Source organism: Anoplopoma fimbria, chromosome 7 (assembly GCF_027596085.1).
Source record: "Anoplopoma fimbria isolate UVic2021 breed Golden Eagle Sablefish chromosome 7, Afim_UVic_2022, whole genome shotgun sequence".
Classification (NCBI taxonomy): domain Eukaryota; kingdom Metazoa; phylum Chordata; class Actinopteri; order Perciformes; family Anoplopomatidae; genus Anoplopoma; species Anoplopoma fimbria.
Window position 1 is genome coordinate 5,582,016 of NC_072455.1, and position 18,351 is coordinate 5,600,366.

At 37.0% G+C, this 18,351-nt stretch overlaps 3 protein-coding genes across 7 annotated transcripts; 2 read left to right on the forward strand and 1 right to left on the reverse strand.

The window, feature by feature from the left end:
• The first annotated feature begins 1,720 nt into the window (after nt 1-1,720).
• Nucleotides 1,721-6,331, forward strand: LOC129093638 (SLAM family member 5-like). Of its 5 annotated transcripts, XM_054601713.1 has the most exons (9): nt 1,721-1,800; nt 2,295-2,600; nt 3,389-3,655; nt 4,527-4,631; nt 4,750-4,765; nt 4,902-4,951; nt 5,088-5,138; nt 5,527-5,578; nt 5,688-6,331. In XM_054601713.1, the coding sequence occupies exons 1-8, from the start codon at nt 1,725-1,727 to the stop codon at nt 5,547-5,549; spliced, it is 894 nt and encodes a 297-aa protein (XP_054457688.1). In that variant the 5' UTR covers nt 1,721-1,724; the 3' UTR covers nt 5,550-5,578; nt 5,688-6,331. The 5 variants fall into 5 exon arrangements, 4 of the variants coding, with proteins under 4 accessions (XP_054457688.1, XP_054457687.1, XP_054457690.1 ...); XR_008531299.1 differs by lacking the exon at nt 4,750-4,765; XM_054601712.1 differs by having other exon boundaries at nt 5,527-6,331.
• A 2,622-nt stretch (nt 6,332-8,953) lies between these two features.
• Nucleotides 8,954-14,317, forward strand: LOC129093243 (SLAM family member 5-like). The gene is made up of 7 exons (XM_054601193.1): nt 8,954-9,072; nt 10,845-11,150; nt 12,107-12,391; nt 13,225-13,332; nt 13,424-13,482; nt 13,634-13,711; nt 14,226-14,317. Exons 1-7 carry the CDS (start codon nt 9,003-9,005, stop codon nt 14,301-14,303), a joined length of 984 nt encoding a protein of 327 aa, XP_054457168.1. The 5' UTR covers nt 8,954-9,002; the 3' UTR covers nt 14,304-14,317.
• Nucleotides 14,318-15,477: 1,160 nt separating this feature from the next.
• On the reverse strand, nt 15,478-17,955 carry si:cabz01074946.1 (uncharacterized). The gene is made up of 5 exons (XM_054601194.1): nt 17,862-17,955; nt 16,454-16,663; nt 16,250-16,360; nt 15,729-15,998; nt 15,478-15,629 (listed from the first exon to the last, which is right to left on the reverse strand). The coding sequence occupies exons 1-5, from the start codon at nt 17,896-17,898 to the stop codon at nt 15,478-15,480; spliced, it is 780 nt and encodes a 259-aa protein (XP_054457169.1). The 5' UTR covers nt 17,899-17,955.
• Between the last annotated feature and the right edge of the window lie 396 nt (nt 17,956-18,351).

Below are 18,351 nucleotides of genomic sequence, written 5' to 3' on the forward strand. Positions count from 1 at the left end.
TGTCTATTTTATTTTTCTCCAGGTCCATGAAAAGACGCAAATTACTTTTCATATATTAAGAACTTCCCTTTGTCTTTGTTTGTATTTTAAATACTCATTCATACTGTATGTTTTTTATTTTATTTGCACTTTGAAAATCTTCCTCTTTAATCATTTTATATAATAAACTTTTTTGCAGCAAGGTTAGCGTCGTGCTTTTAATTGCTTTTATTTTAATTTAATGTAATTACTCCTCACAGTTTTGTGCCTCAGAGTTACCAAACAGCTGCACAGCTGGGAAATCAAATGGACAGTGAGGACATACCAGAACATTTGTATGAAACCTTAACATTTGTTATTAAATCTTTGCAAGTGTTTGCTTTCATAGAGTCGAAATATAACATTGGAAGGAAATGGCATTCAGAAACATGCTGACAGCTGAGTGCTGGAAGTTTATTGATGCATAACAAGGCGGGCGGATCTTCTCTGGAGGTCGGGCGAGGGGCTCTGGAGACTGGGGCTCTGGAGACTGGGGCTCTGGAGACTGGGGCTCTGGAGACTGGGGCTCTGGCGGCAAGGCGGGAACAGGAGCAGGTGGACGCTGCGGCCCAGCCGGGACGGGAAAGCCGACGGGTCAGGAGGTCAAGGATAATATAAATAATATAAGGACCTGGTTGGGTGTGTCCTTTAACATGCCAGTGTTATTTTTTTTATTGGATCTCTTCTCATTTGGAGCAGTTTGGCAATGTTACACTTCAACAAGTCTTTCCAGTCAGCTCAATAACCCTTTATAAACTTTTAAATCGACATGAACCAAGGTTAGAAAATCCTAATCCCAACACCACACCCATCTGGATCAGATATGTCTATATGTAGTTGTCTATAGATCCCTCTAGTGGGCGCCACAACACTCTGTAACAGTTTCTCCCTACTGACCTTCACTCTGATGAACACTTCAATCACTGATAATAATCCTGTAATGCCAACACATTTACTGATCCCATTAAAGATTATGATGTCACAATTTTCATGCACCAACTTTTTAAATATGTGCATGTCATCTGTCACTGTCAATATAAATCCTACACTTTGTACATACAGTAGTATATTGACATGTATACATGCATACACTAAACATAATCATCCAGTCCATTTATATCCATTCAGTATTTATTTATTTATTTTCACTTTTTGTATAGTTTACAACCTACAGAACGCTTGTCTTATTATTATTTTTTCATTGGTGCTATTTATATATATTTATATGATATGTATATATAGCTATGTTTCATATACTTGTTTAAATAACACTCCTGTGTATTTGTTACCTTTATTTGTCCAGATTTGAAGTCCATGTTCCTCTTGTTTTCATCCATTTCTGTATGTGGTACACATACTTGGCCAATAAAGGTGATTCTGATTCCGTTTCTTAGGTAAAATTCAGTCAGCATATAGTTTAGTTTATAATTAATATTGCAGTCAGGAATACAGTTACCAGAGTTTATAGTGATTCAACAAATCTAACATTTACCTTTCCTCAGCTGCCAGTATTTTATAGTGTTGTGGTAAAATTTAATTTAAATAGTGCTCTCACTGGCTGTAATTTTGCAAAGGTTTAATCAGGCCTGGCCAGACTGCATGTCCGGCTTGCTGCACTTTCAGCCTTTTATTTTTTCTCCACTTAACTTGTCACATTAGAGTTTGACTGACAGGAAGAGGAAACAGTAGTTCCTCTGCTCACAGAGATGGCTGCTGCTCAGCTCCGATACACAAGCTTATTTTCATACACTGCTCTTCTGCTGATTGGGTACTCCCTCTATGGTATGTAGATCTCTGCACTTTTATATTTGTTTGGCTGATGCACTCGTGCATGACCTTAAACTTTCACAACTGCATAGGTCGAGCTAACCGTATGTCCTTGATGTCTGCATTTCCTCTATATTTTGTGTGTTTACAATTACATGAAAGTTAAGTTGAATAATGTTTCTTTGAAATATATATATATATATATATATATATATATATATATATATAATATATATATATATATATATATATATATATATATATATATATAGATATTTTATATATATATATATATATATAATATATATATATAAATATTTAAAATGTTCTATCCAATTTCTTTGCCTTATGTAAAGCATTGCCTCTGTGTGTAAAATATGACATTCTTTCCCACAAATGAATCCTCATTTTTAAATGACATAGCCCTTTTCTTTCTTGTCTCTCTCTGTTAACATTGGTGACCATCAGCAAAAATGATTCTCACTTTATCGTTTGCTGATGAGTTTCAGATGTGGAGACTTCCAGTTGTGAAAGAAACATCCATAAAAAAGTTGGCGACACCGTGGAGTTGTCATCATGCTCACCAGCTGAAGGGGTCACCTCAGCATATTGGAAATATGAAGGGTTAAGAATTGCGAGAAAAAATGTGGATGTTTCTGGAAAACATCAGTTCGAGGGCAGATTAGACCTAAACCCTTCAAGCTTAGATTTAACAGTGAGAGGACTGACTCTCCAAGATTCTGGTGTGTTCAGTTTTCTCTCAGAGGTGAATAACAAACAAAGGCCGACAGTAACCATCACTCTGCATGTTCATGGTAAGGACCAAGTTACCTAATAATTGTTCATAAATGATAATCTATTATTAATTTATATCAGTATGTTGATTGATTTATTCAAATAGAACAGATGGCACAACACTGGTAGCAGAAAGCACTCAACACATGAAAAGGTTTTCTGTTTTCACCTGTGTTTTCTGGGCTCTCTCAACCACCACAGCCTTAAGTTATTAGTTGATGATGTCTGATAGTAAAGCTAATTGGATATAATGGGACGCTTGCACCTATAAAAAATGCTGTGTCCCGTGCCCCAAACCATGAATCTGAAAGTTTTCATCACTATACACAACTGTTAACCTTCATCTTAACATATCAGTCTTTCAATCTGTCACTCTGCCATCATTATTCTCCTTTTTCCCCCTCCGTCTCTCTCTGTCTTTCAATTATTTATATTTGAAATGTAATAATAACATTGCCAAAGCCTTGAGATACATTTATATTTGTGCATGTATTCAAATAGTACATGTGGTAGACTGTTTATGATTTTAAGATTATGGATTGCCAGTGTGTAGTCCCGGAGCTTGTTTGTAGTTGGGACTTGACTGACGATAACCTGCTGATTTAGTATACTTTTTTAGGCTAGATACCATTCTGATGTCGTTTTTTTGAGCTTATTTAAACCAATGTTTCAAATACTCAGGGAAACGTCACTGATATCTTGTTGGTTTTCTGGGTCCTGTTCTGCTTTGCATGTATTTGTTGGTGTTTTCATGGCTATATCTAATCCAGTTCCTCTCTCCTGCTCTCTCTCCCAATTTCCTCATCAGAGCCCATAACTATAGCGCCCGCTGTGACTTCCAATTCCACCTGGTACCCCCTGAACCAGTCCTGTACAGTTTTGCTGGAGTGCAGTGCAACCACTGACAGCCCAGGTGTCACCTACACCTGGGCTGTTGGGAACGAAACCATGAATGGCTCCAGCCTGCAACACGTCATCACCCCTCAGGACGGAGACACCAGATTCACCTGCACAATCTCCAATTTTGTCAATGAGAAGTCGACAATCGAAACAGTGAAGTGCACACCGAAAAAAGGTTTGTGCAGATAATTGATTATAGTTTATTAGGATGTAGTTTCATAATTCTTTTATGAATCGTACTGGTGATGATTTAGAAGACAAAGAGGATCAGCATGTATTGCAATATTTAACACATGAATGTTTTCACTTAACTATCTGTGCAGCAGCAACCCAGAATAATCAGGTAGGTTTATAGAAAAAAAAAAGTTGAGTGCTGTACTTTTAATCTTTTGAGACATTTACAATATAATTCAGAGTGACTGGATTTTATTCTCATTAAGGTACCTTATAAGTTCTCTTTTAGGGAAGTGTAAATTAAAGTTACTGTAAGCAACTTTTAACCGGTTATGAAACAGTCTCCATTTAATATTAATGCCTTTACAAGACCTTCATAAGTAAACAAGACCATCAGCGAGAAAAACTGGCTATTTCTATACAGCTATACTTAATGCTTGTCATCGGGGCCACCGCGTCCATTCTGCACAAAATCAGATGAAACTCCATCAGCTTAGACTCGAGCGGGGCTTCGATCTGCAACTGGAAGCTCCGGCGGGAGGAGGAGAGCTCAGCAGCGGGCAGCAGCGCCTTCTCCTCCCTCCGGCCAGGAGCTGAGCTTCGCCTCGCTGCTCCGTCTGTCCCCGCTGGGAGCCAACACTTAAACCACGGTGCTGGGTCCGTTGGAGGCAAGGGAGACACGGGAGAACTACAACCAGAACCAGGTTGACTGTCAGACCCTGATACAGTAAAACGAGATGTTCTCTTAAGGGACTCTGGTGCTCGGAAACACTACAACTTACATTCACAAGGGAATGCCGAAATCAACACAAAATGAAAGTTCCTTGTAGTAGCTTTAAGTTTATTAACATACTTCTTATTTATTATTGCAGTGTCCCACTTCTCACCTCCTGCACCGTTGATTATCGGCACCGTCATTGGCATTTTAGTGTTTATTCTCCTGCTGCTTGCACTGCTTTTCTACACAAAGTCAAACGGTGAGACCTCCTCTTGATGATATTTAATGGATATTACTCTGATTATCCAAAATTAACTTATTGCTTCTGAGGTCTCATTTGCAATACAAAACATGTATCATTTTTTATTTTGTCACAGGTCCATGTTGTAACAGGTTAGGAAACGTGTCTCTTATGCCCGTTAACAGCAATAATGTACAATACATGGTCTTTGTTCATTTAAGAAGCAATGTATTCTTCTTACTTTTACTACTTTTTGTAAATTACTGCTATATATTTTAAACATTTCAGAGTTACCCAGGATGAATCCCAGCAGCCCGTGTACTCCTCTCTTCTCCATGGTCAGTCTACCGTCCAACCCTGTTTGCTTTCACAACACCGCAACCCTCAGATGGTTTTTGAAAGAAAATAGCCACAATCAAAAAGATTATAAACATTCATAAGTATGACCTCCCCTTAATAATCTTTGACCTGTAGGTGATGGCTGTGTCTATGAAACTATGAGAGGCTTAGAAGATGCTGGAACAGGTACAGTATAAACTTTTATTTACATTGAGCTGTTTAAAAACTCTGAGGGTAAAATTTAAGTTCATCAAAACATTCTTAGTTCATTCTTTCTTATTTTCCAATTAAAATGAATGCAACAAAAAAAACTCAGAATATAAAAACATACAGTCTCTCAGAAATTTGTATATATTGGGAATTGAGGGTACAAAATAGTGCCAACTAAAATATATGGGTCCATATCTTTCTTCTGTGGCATTTGAACATACTGTATTCACTGTCTAAATGTGTCTGAATGTGGGAGGGTGTCTCAGCAACACTTCTCTGAAAGAGGAAATGACATGCACAAATGCTCATCTCTGACTACCTGATGTGTTTAAATGACCCTGACTTAATTATGATTGACCTGTAGGTGATGACTGTGTCTATGAATAAATGTGAAGCACTGAAGAAGCTGTAATTTGGTACAGTACACCCTACACGTCATTATCACGTTTCCCCACTACACCAATATTATCCTGTACCTCTCATCATTTTTTTCTTTTAAGTCTTTTCCTCCAAATGTTGTTCCAGCGTCAGAAAGAGAAGTGCACCGTTAACAAAACAAGAGAAGCACAGATGAAAACATGAAAAACAACATTCATGCCAAGGCAGCTTTACAGCATTTAGTTTTTATGTATGTGCATTCATCTGTCCTCAACTCATCTGTATAGATATTCTGCTCTATCTCACAGAGTAATGTTTATTTATGTTCTTTTAAAGTTATTTTACAGTGTTCTGAGCAGCAAGGAGTGTCATTTATAGGAATGCTGTCTGTATTTTTTCACACTGCTTTATATTTTTAGCCTCTTGGTGGAGCAGTGCGGTTTTCCTTCCAGTTAGTTGCTGCTTAGCAGTTCATGTGGTCAAATATCATAGCGGATGCATCAGTGAGTGCGTGCATGATGCATAGCATAATGCATGAGAACATTTAAACACATTTGTTAAACTATGTTGTATCATTGCAAAGTGTATAGTATATATATTATTTGCAACTATTTAAAATGTTTAATTCAAAATAGTTTTTTCCTTCATTTAGGCAACTTCCTTCTTCAGTACGTAAATACAATGTTGTTGTTATAACTGTGTGTTATCTTTTGTTTGTTTTTGTTTATACCTATTGGAATAACATTTAGATTATTTTTCATGTCAGCAGTTTTATGTCAAAATTGATTGAGCAGCCCTTACTTTATTTTATAATTGTGAAATAAAAAAAGACACCTTTAAACTCATCTGGTTTGAGTTTTTCTAAACAATGCAGGGGTTCAGGGTGTTTTGTTGAACTTGTCTCTTATATCTTGGTTCTGTTTCTTCAATGAGTCGTTTTACCGTTACAGTATCACTTCTCCTTTCAAAAGAAATGTCAGCAAACATGTTCATATTACACGTTTTACCAAGTCAATAGTCAACTGATCCTTTCGAGTGACCAAATCTGACAACTTGAAAATGAATGTCATCTAAATTGAACAGGCTGTTTGTCTCAATATTCTTTATTTCAGAGAGGAGAATGGGAGTGCATGTTGTAAAAAAAAGAAGTTCTTAAAATGGTAGTTGACACATTTCATCCTCTGGATTATCATGACTCAGAAAAAAGGAAATTACTTAATTTCTTCCACCGGCTAACTCCCCTAATATTTTTAGCCACTGTGTGTCTAATGTTCTGCTTTAGTCAAGAATACATCTGCAGAAATGTGATTAAACCATGTTACTGGTTACTGCTGAAGGGATACCAAACACTGAACCAACAGGGTGAAAGTTTAGCATAAATCACTCACTGCTAAACCAGTCAAAGCAGTTGTTATCGTGTATTTTACACTGGCTTGAATGCAGTAGATGCTAAATGCTAACGTCAGCAGGCTAACATGCCCACAATGACAATGGTCCTTACCCTGGTCACCTTTTTTAATTTAGAGTTAGCATGCTAATGCTTGCTGATTATCAGTCAATACAAAGTAAAGCTGAGGCTGAAATAAGGTTAATGGTTCAGTTTAACTGAACAAATGTATTCGGTTATTGAATTGCAGTTTTTGGTCATTAACAAATGTATTTGGATTTTTGAACTGCTTATCAATAAAGTCAATAGGGTCAAAGGTCAGCACAATCTAATCAATAGATGTCAAGATAATTCACTAAATAAGTATTTTTTCAACCTCGTGGTAGCGCTCCAGGAAAATTGAGGGTTTTCAACACAATTAGATACGCTCAACCCTATGAGGTCCATGAATGTCAAATGTCCGTAAAATCACAAATAATGGTATTTTAATGAAAATCAAAATGATGCTAGGTTTATATGTTTTGTTTGTTGTAACTTGCAGCTTTTTATAAAAAAATAATGACAGGCCTGACATGAGTAGGTTGAATGCAATTGCTCTGTGAAGTGGGAGAGATGTAAGCAAGATTTCAGTGTCAACACAACAATGTGTGCATTTAAAGAGAAGTACAACACGTGTGTGATTCTAACATAGTTGTATTAAGTATCAGACAAAGTCTAGCAGGCTGCTATTTAAGTGGGCAACAAGTTTTGGGTTTCACTTCTGTGTTTAACTGTGAACAGGACTTCAACTTAAAGTTCAAAGGAAATCAAGTTAGGCTGCAGTGCAAAGACCACCTCTGCAGAAACACCACAGAGAGAGAGACGTTCATTGCATGGTGGCGTTGTTTGTGGTTACCAGTAATCGCTCTCATATTTGGCCTTGGTGATCTCATCGTGATGCTGAGTGGTTCACTTCCCTCTATGCTCACAAATTTCAGGGCTCCACACAAACCTCAAGTTCTGCTTAAGATGCATGCATTGTGCAAAATACTCGGTGGCGATCGGGGGGGTCCTCGCTACCTGGTGCTCCGGTGTTATGCTGAAGTGCTTACCCAGACTCAAAATGCCAATCACTAGGCTATAGCCTGCACACTTTGCACACACATCACTATGGCTAATCTTGTTAGCGATAACGTCTCTCCCACAGTTAAACAACACAACAGCTATGCCGTGCAACATAATCGGCACAGCACATTGTGGCTCTGGCTTTCAGTGTCATTTAAGACGGAAAACAAATGTGAAAAAAAATCAATTAGAATAACAACTACAGCTAGACATAATATCCTAAGATTTGGACACATGATGGATAGACTGCAGAGTAAAGAGCAGAGATAAATGCTGTTTCTTATTTGCAGATTGAATGGAGGAAGATAGAACTTAACAGAAAGAAAAGTGAAGCTAAAAAAAAGAAATGTTCGCTTCTCGGTGGCCACAAAGAGGTTAAGTTCCCGTCCTCCATCCACAAGATTCCTGCCAGACTCTGAGCTCTGTTTCAGCACTGAACATGCTCTAATTTGTGTTTTTGACAGCATTTACTCTTGGCCAGTGTGAAACATTAATCACTTTTGCATCCCCTCATCTAGGAATATATGATGACAGGATGTGGCTAGCTTCATACTGCTCAGGGGGTTTTCAGAAATGGACCTTTACCTTGAACTGTCACACATGTAGCACAGATACAGCTGCTTGCAGTAGTCTGTAGAAACATTGTTTGTCTTTACTTTTTGTCAAATAATAGAAACAAATCTAATGCATAACAACTGGTTTTTATTTACCAAAAAGATCTGAAAATGAAGCTCTTATTAAACCCTCATTTTCAATACCCTCCAGTTATGTTCTCACTGGTGTGCCTACTTTTAATCAGTATATCAGGCCAGGCCTTTTTCTTCTGCTTCTTCATTACCAGAGACCTCCCCCGCTCTCCACCCTCTCTATCCTTTTTTGTTTTGTGTGTGTGGTTTTTTTTGTACTAACTTGTCACAGCACAGTTACACGGACTAGAAGAGGAAACAGACGTTGTATCTCTCCCCACAGAGATGGTTGGTGGTTGCCTGAGCTGCTTCTTTACATACATTTCTGTGCTGCTTCTTGGGGTTTGCCTCTATGGTACGTATGCTTCTGCTCTAAAGTTTATGGATTTTTTTACTGTACAATTGTTTTGCTTGATTCCCTCCGTCATGTGCTAAGAATAGAGCAGGTTGGTCAAGATTGAGGATCTACTGGATGTTCGTATGTCATATCGGTACAGTCTTTGTGTGTTAGCAAACTGCAAGACTTTTAAAAAAGCACCAGGGAGAAATGCAGCTGTGGCTTCAAAGCCAGTGACATAGTAATATACGAACTGGGACATCCAAATTCAGGAAATAAATTCAAGGCAGCCATTGTGTGTGTTTAAAGATAATTAACAAACATTACTTGTTCTCTCCTGATAATAAAAAAAAAAGTCATAATACGCACATGTTGCTCAACATTATTCGAAACATGTAGGCTCCCGACGTGTTTGTTAATTTCATTTCAATGCATCTTAGGGTTTTGTATTTCCGAATATGCTTTGCATTTTTTTGGCACACTGTGTCAGCAAATTTCCTGCTGGTTCTGCTTGGCTAGAAACTTTAAAATCTTTACGCAACTCAGCGGTGGGTCATCCTTTCTGTCTGAGTTACTTCCTCTTTGAGGATCAGTTATAGTAAAGTAGTATATTCTGATACATATAATTTGGTCAAACAGAAAATAATTGCTCACAGGAACAAGGAGGTGTGGACCTTTCTCAGACTATTTGCAGAAGTAGGGGAGTGTATTTAAGTGTTAAAATGGCCTTGCTACTTTACTACTTACAGCTCATGCTCTCCAAGCATGTGTTTCAATACTGTGTCAATATTTAGTTACTAGCAAGCACAAAGTAGTGGATGTTTCATTCAAAATTCTTGTGAGCTTGTGTTGTTAGATTCTCACACAACGTGACAGCAGACACATGTGAAGTTCCTGAGAACCCTCCAGCAGCAGCACTGTCCGCAAGTGATGAGCAGCACAGAATAAAGGCCGTTTTAGACATTTGTGTCTGTGGTTGCACTGTTTTTTCTTTGGAAATGGAGCAATGGTCAGCTGGTCAGCTTTGAATTATTAAATTGAAATGACTGTCGGCTGCTTATGAATGAGCTTTACTGACAATATTTTATTTCCAAATTTCATTTGCAGTCAGAAATCTGAATAGGAAGTATTTTTTTTCTAAATGACGTGTGAATGATGTAGGTTGTTTGTCGGTGCGAAATCATAATATGACTCATACAAGTATTTTCCTATCCTACCCTAATACAAACGTCAGGTAACTAAAAATATTTGTTGGGGTTAAGTTTACTGTCATGAGAAAACCAGTGGTGACTGTTGACAGGAAACAGGACACAAACAAAAGCTGAAGGGAGACATTTTGTTTGCTGGTGGTTTGTCACGTCCATGGGCTGTATATAAGAAGTGAAAGCAATCACCTTGATGTCAAGCATTGGTTTGTGGACTTCTGTTTTGAAGTCTTTAGCATTTTGGCCTTCCCCATCTTGTTTTTCTGCAAAAAAAAGTGCAACCGCACACTGAATAAGACATTCTTAGGCAACCAACATGTAACAAACTTTCACGAAACTGAAATCAACAAAGGGATAAAACTGTAAGACGAAAACACGGACAACTTCCAGACCAGACATCGCCGTGGTAGCTACCTGTCAATCACAAGGTAGCCATGCCCTAAAACATACCCTGCTTTATCATCTATTTCAGCTGATTTGGACATTTTTTCTCACTCTATGAACATTGAAGACAGCCTCTCCTAATGTTAACAACTGAATTTGATAGTGACAGTCTTTTTTTTTGTTTGTTTAAATGTGTTTCAGATGTGGAGACTTCCAGTTGTGAAAGAAACATCCATAAAAAAGTTGGCGACACCGTGGAGTTGTTATCATGCTCACCAGCTGAAGGGGTCACCTCGGCATATTGGAAATATGAAGGGTTAAGAATTGCGAGCAAAAATGTGTATGTTTCTGGAAAACATCAGTTCGAGGAAAGATTAAACCTAAACCTTTCAAGCTTAGATTTAACAGTGAGAGGACTGACTCTCCAAGATTCTGGTGTGTTCAGTTTTCTCTCAGAGGCGAATAACAAACAAAGGCCGACAGTAACCATCACTCTGCATGTTCATGGTAAGGACCAAGTTACCTTAAAATTATTAATAAATTATAATATTATCAATATATGAGTTGGTTGATTGATTGATTCAAATAGAACAGATGGCACAACACTGGTAGCAGAAAGCACTCAACACATGAAAAGGTTTTAGTTGATGATGTCTGTTTTTACCTGTGTTTTCTGGATTCTCTGGACCACCACAGCCTTAAGTTATTAGTTGATAATATCTGATAGTAAAGCTAATTGAATATAAATGGGATGCACAATTGCACCTGTTTCCCTTGGCCCAAACTATGAAATCTGAAATGTTTCATCCCTATAAACAACTGTTTACTCTCATCATATATCAATAGTTTGTCAATATGTCATTCTGACACCATATTAACCTGTTTTTTCCTCAGTCCTTTAATTACCTATACTTATTTTTTAATAAGTTAATAATAACATTGCTAAAGCCTTGAGATTAAATTATTATTTGTGCAATTATTCAAGTCGTAAATGTTGTAATCTGTAATGCTTTAATGCTTATGGACTGCCAGTGTGTAGTCACTGAGCCTCAGAATCAGAATCAGAAGCTGTTTATTGCCCAGTATGTTACATAAACAAGGAATATGGCTAGGTGATTGATTGGTGCCTAACAGTAAATAACAAACACAGTGCAATAATCAAAACATCATTTAAAAATAGAAATGTGAAAATATAAATAAGAGTATGTTAAAATAGGTATATAATATTATTAAAGTGTCAAGATGTGCAATTCTTAGGCCAGATAACATTCGGATGATGTTTTTTATTACATCTTTGATCCAATGTTTAAAATACTCATCAGATTTGTGTCCAGGGAAACTTCACTGACGTGACTTATTTGTTCTCTGGGTCCTGTTCTGCTTTGCATGTATTTGTTGGTGTTTTCATGGCTATATCTAATCCAGTTCCTCTCACTTGTTCTCTCTCCAAATTGCCTCATCAGAGCCCATAACTATAGCGCCCGCTGTGACTTCCAATTCCACCTGGCACCCCCTGAACCAATCCTGTACAGTTTTGCTGGAGTGCAGTGCAACCACTGACAGCCCAGGTGTCACCTACACCTGGGCTGTTGGGAACGAAACCATGAATGGCTCCAGCCTGCAACACGTCATCACCCCTCAGGACGGAGACACCAGATTCACCTGCACAATCTCCAATTTTGTCAATGAGAAGTCGACAATCGAAACAGTGAAGTGCAGCAACGTTACACCTGTCACATTGGAAAAAGGTTTGTGCAGATAATTGATTATAGTCTATTAGGATGTAGTTTCATAATTATTTTATGAATCGTACTGGTGATGATTTAGAAGACAAAGAGGATTAGCATGTATTGCAATATTTAACATATTAATGTTTTCACTTAACTATCTGTACTTATGTTAAAGATATTCGCACATGCATTTAGATAAGTCACATTACAGTGTGACAAGCCAGAGTCATCTGCAAATATGCAATAGTGAGAAAGGCAATGCAATCTTTAGAAATATGTCTCTTATTATACTCTGAGTAGGACAACTCAAGTTACTCTTCCCTTTAAGTTTTGTGAAGCCTAAATTGATGATATTCACAGCTCTTTTGAAAGTCTCAAATGTAACTTCAAGATGTTTCCTTCCAAACTATGACTAGACAAAATCTCCAAAGTTTTCTTTTTAAGTCATAAGTTAAATTAAAGTTGCTTTCGCTCGACCCAATTTAAAGGTATTCATGAAAGTAACTACTAGAGCCTGCACACTGAGGAGACATTAACCAAAATGCTGTACTTGATATTTTCTATACATTTTAAACAACCAAATGAGAAATCAAAGATTTTGAGTGTGACCCAGTTTGCTTATTTAAAATGATTTTAAAAAAGCGATTTCCTGCATTTATTTCAAGTCAGTTATCTTGTCTGTCATGTGAATCTTGTTATATAACGGCCTGCCATACAGGACTTTAACACCAACAAATGAAACAAATAATATCTGTATTTTCCCAATGATTTGTTTTGCACTCAGTATATTTGTTCCCTTTTATTTCACTTTGCACAAATGTGATCACAATAACAGTGATAATATCACGCAGGCCAACTCTTTGTCGTTCTCCTGAGTGCGGCAGGAGGAGTTTGTCTGATGATTGTCATTATAGTTGGAGTAGCTGTGTATGTTTGTCACCGCAAACGAAGTCAAGCAGGTACGAAACATCTTGTCTTTTTATTTCAAATTCATGATATATACATCAAAGTCCTTATTTGCTTTCTTTCTTTATTAAATTATAACCACAGGTGTTGACCCAGATGAGCTCACAGTGTATGCTGATATCAATGATGTTGCAAATGAGGCTGTAAGTATGCTTCTGTACTTGAAAACATTGCCTCGTTCGCACAAATCAGTTTTAAATAGGAATTTTATGCTTGTTTTTGAGGATGAAATACATGTTTTACCCACTTTGCTTGTTTCCTCTGGCTGTGATGCATGCACACTTAAACATCCAGGGGACTTCATCTGCCATGAAGGCATGCACACTGTATGAAACCATTGATACCAGAGTCAACACACCAGTCACACCCGGGGTAAGAACAAAACTTTTATCCTTGAGGTTCTTGCAGATGAGAATGAATTTAAGTTTACATAATACTAAAGCATGTGGCTACAGTGTAGTTTTACCTGGCTTACATTGATCATATGACACATTTGAGGGATTTGTGTTTGCTTTTATTTATTGTTAAAAGAAATACCTTGAACATTATGTTTGAAGACATCTGATTCTATATTAATATTCCTATATATTAATTCCTATATATACATATATGTGTGTATACATGTATATATGTGTATATATGTATAAGTATATATGTATATGTATACGTATATTTATATATATATATTAGTATATAAATCCTGCATTAATTCATGCATTACCTCATCATGGGTGATGCATTACTTAAGTAAATGATTACTCTTACTATAAAATGTCCCTGTTTTCCTTTTAAATGAGTCTCCCATTGAATTGTGACCCTGATGGGGTTTTTTTTTATGTTATTAAAATTAATAATTTTTTATAACCTCCTTATGTCACACATCTAGCCACAGACTGTGTACGACAAGATCCAGTTCAGTCGCATGAGGAAGCCGTCGGTGTCACCCTACCAAGATATTTCCTAGAGGGTCCCAGCACAATATATAGTTTAAACGTCCTTTGAGTAAGAAACATAAGTAGATAAATATATACGGTTAAGACCAACATTTGGGATACACACAGCCCAAAAATATGTATGGTTAATATCGTGAAGGAAAAGTGTAACAGAGAGGCAGTGTCATACTTTTGTAAATGTTCTATCTTTGGCCTTGAGTGTGTTGCACCATCCCTTAATCATATTAAATAATCATAAAACGTCCATCATATTTTCAGAGCCAAAGCGACATCCTCCAATTTTATTAACAGTGTTGTAAATTCTGTAAATACTGAGATTATATATTTTATTTGTATTTGCCTGTGCAAAGATGGACATATTAAATAACATTTATGTCATTCAGTCACTCTGTGTCGTTGTAATCATTTTTTTGCAAGCATGTTGTTTAATCTAAGGGTTTTGGGCGGTTATTTGAAATGTGACACCTTACATGAAATACATGACCAAAGTAAGAATTTGTCCCAATTGTTTGATTGGATTGGATAGTCTTAAATGTCCCAAAGGGGGCACTTTTGTACACATCATAGATAACAAAAGACATAAATACATATAAAAATAACAGCAGATGTCATCACAAGGAAATTAAAATGAGGTATAAAAGCACCAAGAGCATAAGAGCCCCAATAGCAACGAGGCCTCAGCTGGTTTAAAAACTTGTATAAGGTTTATACATGAAAGCTGACAGAAATAACTCATATCAACTGTAACTGTACTATTTGGTGAAAAAAAAAACGTTGCTATATCTAATTCATGCACCTATCTAAACTAGTGCAACAGTTACATAAGTTACTCTTCCACATAAATGTATTTACAATTCGTCAAAATGGTACATAACATTGGACAGTAGCAACAACAAACAGCGAGAAGAAACAATGGCTCAAACCGCATTTGAGACAAAAGTAAATATACATAACTCTTTTTTGGAAAAGCTTGTACAAAGGCGCTTATATACTCATGCAGAAATATTGAAATGAACAAGTCATGAGAACCAGAGAAAAACACTTATCAGAATCATTGTGAATCTTTCAGTGCGTCTGCGTTAGATCTCTTGATTTTTTTAAGCTGTAGTTTGTGGAATTGTTTCAGCTGTTTGTACAGGTTGTACAGGTCTTTTCTCAACATAAATACTTTCACTAATTTTGAATTTATACATGTCTCTCACCGCTGGAAAGGCATATTGTAATTACTATCAGAGTAATTCCCAGGAAGCCTCCCACCACAAAAACAACTAAGTGTCTGTCCCTTGTTTGAGGCTGTTCCTTAGGATTTGGCGTCGTTTGAGGCTCAGTCGTTTTACCTGAAACACGTGAAAGATTAAGAAAAAACATAAGAAATTGGCATGAATTACAACATATTGTATCGTGTTTTTGCTCATTTAAGTCCATTGTGACCTTACCATCGCACTTTGCCTTGACATGACTTGAGGTCTTCTCCATGTTCCTGCAGGAGGTGCAGGTTAATTCAACAGTGCCCTGTATGGGGTTGAGAAATTCTAAAGCAACTCCAGGGTTGCCAACAGGAGCCGTCAAATTGTAGACGGTCGCATCTGGAGGTATACTCTGCCAGGACAAGAGGGCACCTTCATCTGCTGAGTGACAATGCAGCCACAAACGGCAGACTCCGTTTTTAGATGCATAGGTCGCTATGGTCGGTTTCTGGAGGCGTTCTGCAGTTTAAATTGGAATTGTTGATTAGACGAGAGAATGTATTTGAGAAAAGAAACCTAACTGTGTAAAATAATGGCAATCCCATTTCTCAAGGGCTGTTATTTTAGTTTTAGTTAACGTAGAAATAAAGATGACGTCAACTTACCTAACTGTTAAATTAGGTGTGACAATACTTATTTTACCCATTAAAATGTATAAAAGGCTTAAAAAAAACACTTTTAGTCATTCTTTTAAAGCTAGTCACACTTACGTCTCACTATGACCTTAATCTTGTCTCTGCTGTACAGTCTGGCAGTATTGAAGAGGTCTATATTGTATTCCATGGCATCCTCTGTGGTCAAATTACGGATCAGCAGGTCACCTAATGAATAAAACAAACATTGAGGAGACAATGCCAAAAGAGAAATAAAATAACCATTCCTTTTCACCGACAGGTTATAGATTTGTCTTTTACCTGAGGTGGTATTGAGAATGAGTCTCCCTTTATACCGATCCACTCGTTCAATGTTCTCCCTGTTGTCCTGATAGGTGGCAATCCAAGTGCTGTTTGAGAATATTGACCACTCAATTGCGGAAAGGTTCCATGATGGGTCGGCTCCCGAGAGCAAGGTGACGGTATCCCCAAGGTACCCAGAGACTTCCCTGAGAGATTCAACTAGTGCCACTGTAAAAACAATTTAAAGAAGATTCAGATTTAGATTTGAAACAATAAAAAAACAACTGATCTTTGATGATGTTTTAGAGAATTATGGAAAAGACATGTAGCACAAAGCTGGAGTTTCACACCTTTACACGTTTGTAATGATTCCTATTAATTTAGGGTGTTGGCACGCTTCTCTTTTTTTTTTTTTTCTTTTAAGCACTAATCACAAAGTACAGCTGAGGCTGATGGGAGTGTAATTAGTTTTCCAATGTTCAGTATTGGATAAATTTGATTCTGACAAGCCCTTGTCAATGTCACCTCCATCATCAGATGCGTTACCTCCGGTGTCCCCCAGGGGTCAGTCTTGGGGCCCCTGCTCTTCTTAATATACATGCTGGCCCTGGGATGCTATAATATGACTTTTTCCACTTTTTTTCAACATGGTATACTTTAAAAAGAGCAAAACTTTTGCACTCCAGTAGGACGACAAGAATACCTTAGGTAGACAATATAGAACAAAAAACTCCCGCACACCGTCTTCTTCACTTGCGTATAAATATATTTTAGTAACAACTTTTTTTGACATTGCTATACTATGACTTTTTTTGACACACAACTATGACATCTTTATCACTTTTTTAGACATGCTATACTATGACTTTTTAAATCACTTTTTTTCTACGTGCTATACTATGATTGTTGGGTGGTACAGTTTGATGAAGTAGCTCTCTGGTCGTATATTAAATTGAAATGGACCACAGATGATTAAATAAATGCTTTCACCATTTAACATTAATGATAATAATATATATATATATATTGTCCAGATATCTCAGGATGGAACAACCGTCAGACCAACATTGCTATTCCAAGGGCCTAAATAACTACAAACTGTATAATTTGGACATTCTTCAGTAGAGTAGATGTAAATACACGTCAATACAGTATACATAAAATAATATAGAAATCAAATTTACTATTGCCGTATGTACACTCAAAACTTTTAGCTTGTGCGCACATTTTGAAGTTGGCAAATACGTCAGGTTCACAGAGTGATTCGACATGCTGCTCGTCAGGTTTTTTTGATACCGCTTATACACTTCCTGCTTTTGGTTATTCTATTTTCTATTATCATTTAAAAACATTTCAAAGTTTTGGAAAATTTCACTTAGCCAATGCTGCTCAATGATATTTTCAGAAAATAAAAAACAAGACCTACCTTGGAGGAATAGAATGAGGAGGATTTTAAGTCTCATCGTGACTGCGTCGTAACACGCAGACACAGAGAGGAAAGACTCTTAGATACTTCCCTTTTCTTGATAACCACATGCTGCTTGAACACCCACAATTTCTGTCACATGATCATAGTTGCAAGAAATCCTTCAAGATTATTGATCATTCACTGTCATCCAGGAGTGACTAAATATTCTTGTTTGGGTGATAAACATTACGCTCTTGAACTTTGTCTTCAGTTAAAGTTTATCAAATTATAAGCCTGAAAAAAGAAGAAAATATTCCTAATGGTACCTTTTGGGTAAATTTCCCATTACTAGTTCCCCAAAATTCTGAAACTAAATACTTTCTTTTGTATTTCATGGTTCCATTTACTTACGTACGGTGTGTATACGTATTATTTCTTCCCTTGTTTGGTGAATATATCGAGCAATGGAAATGTTATCACGTCATCCTAGCTTCACAACTTCAACCAC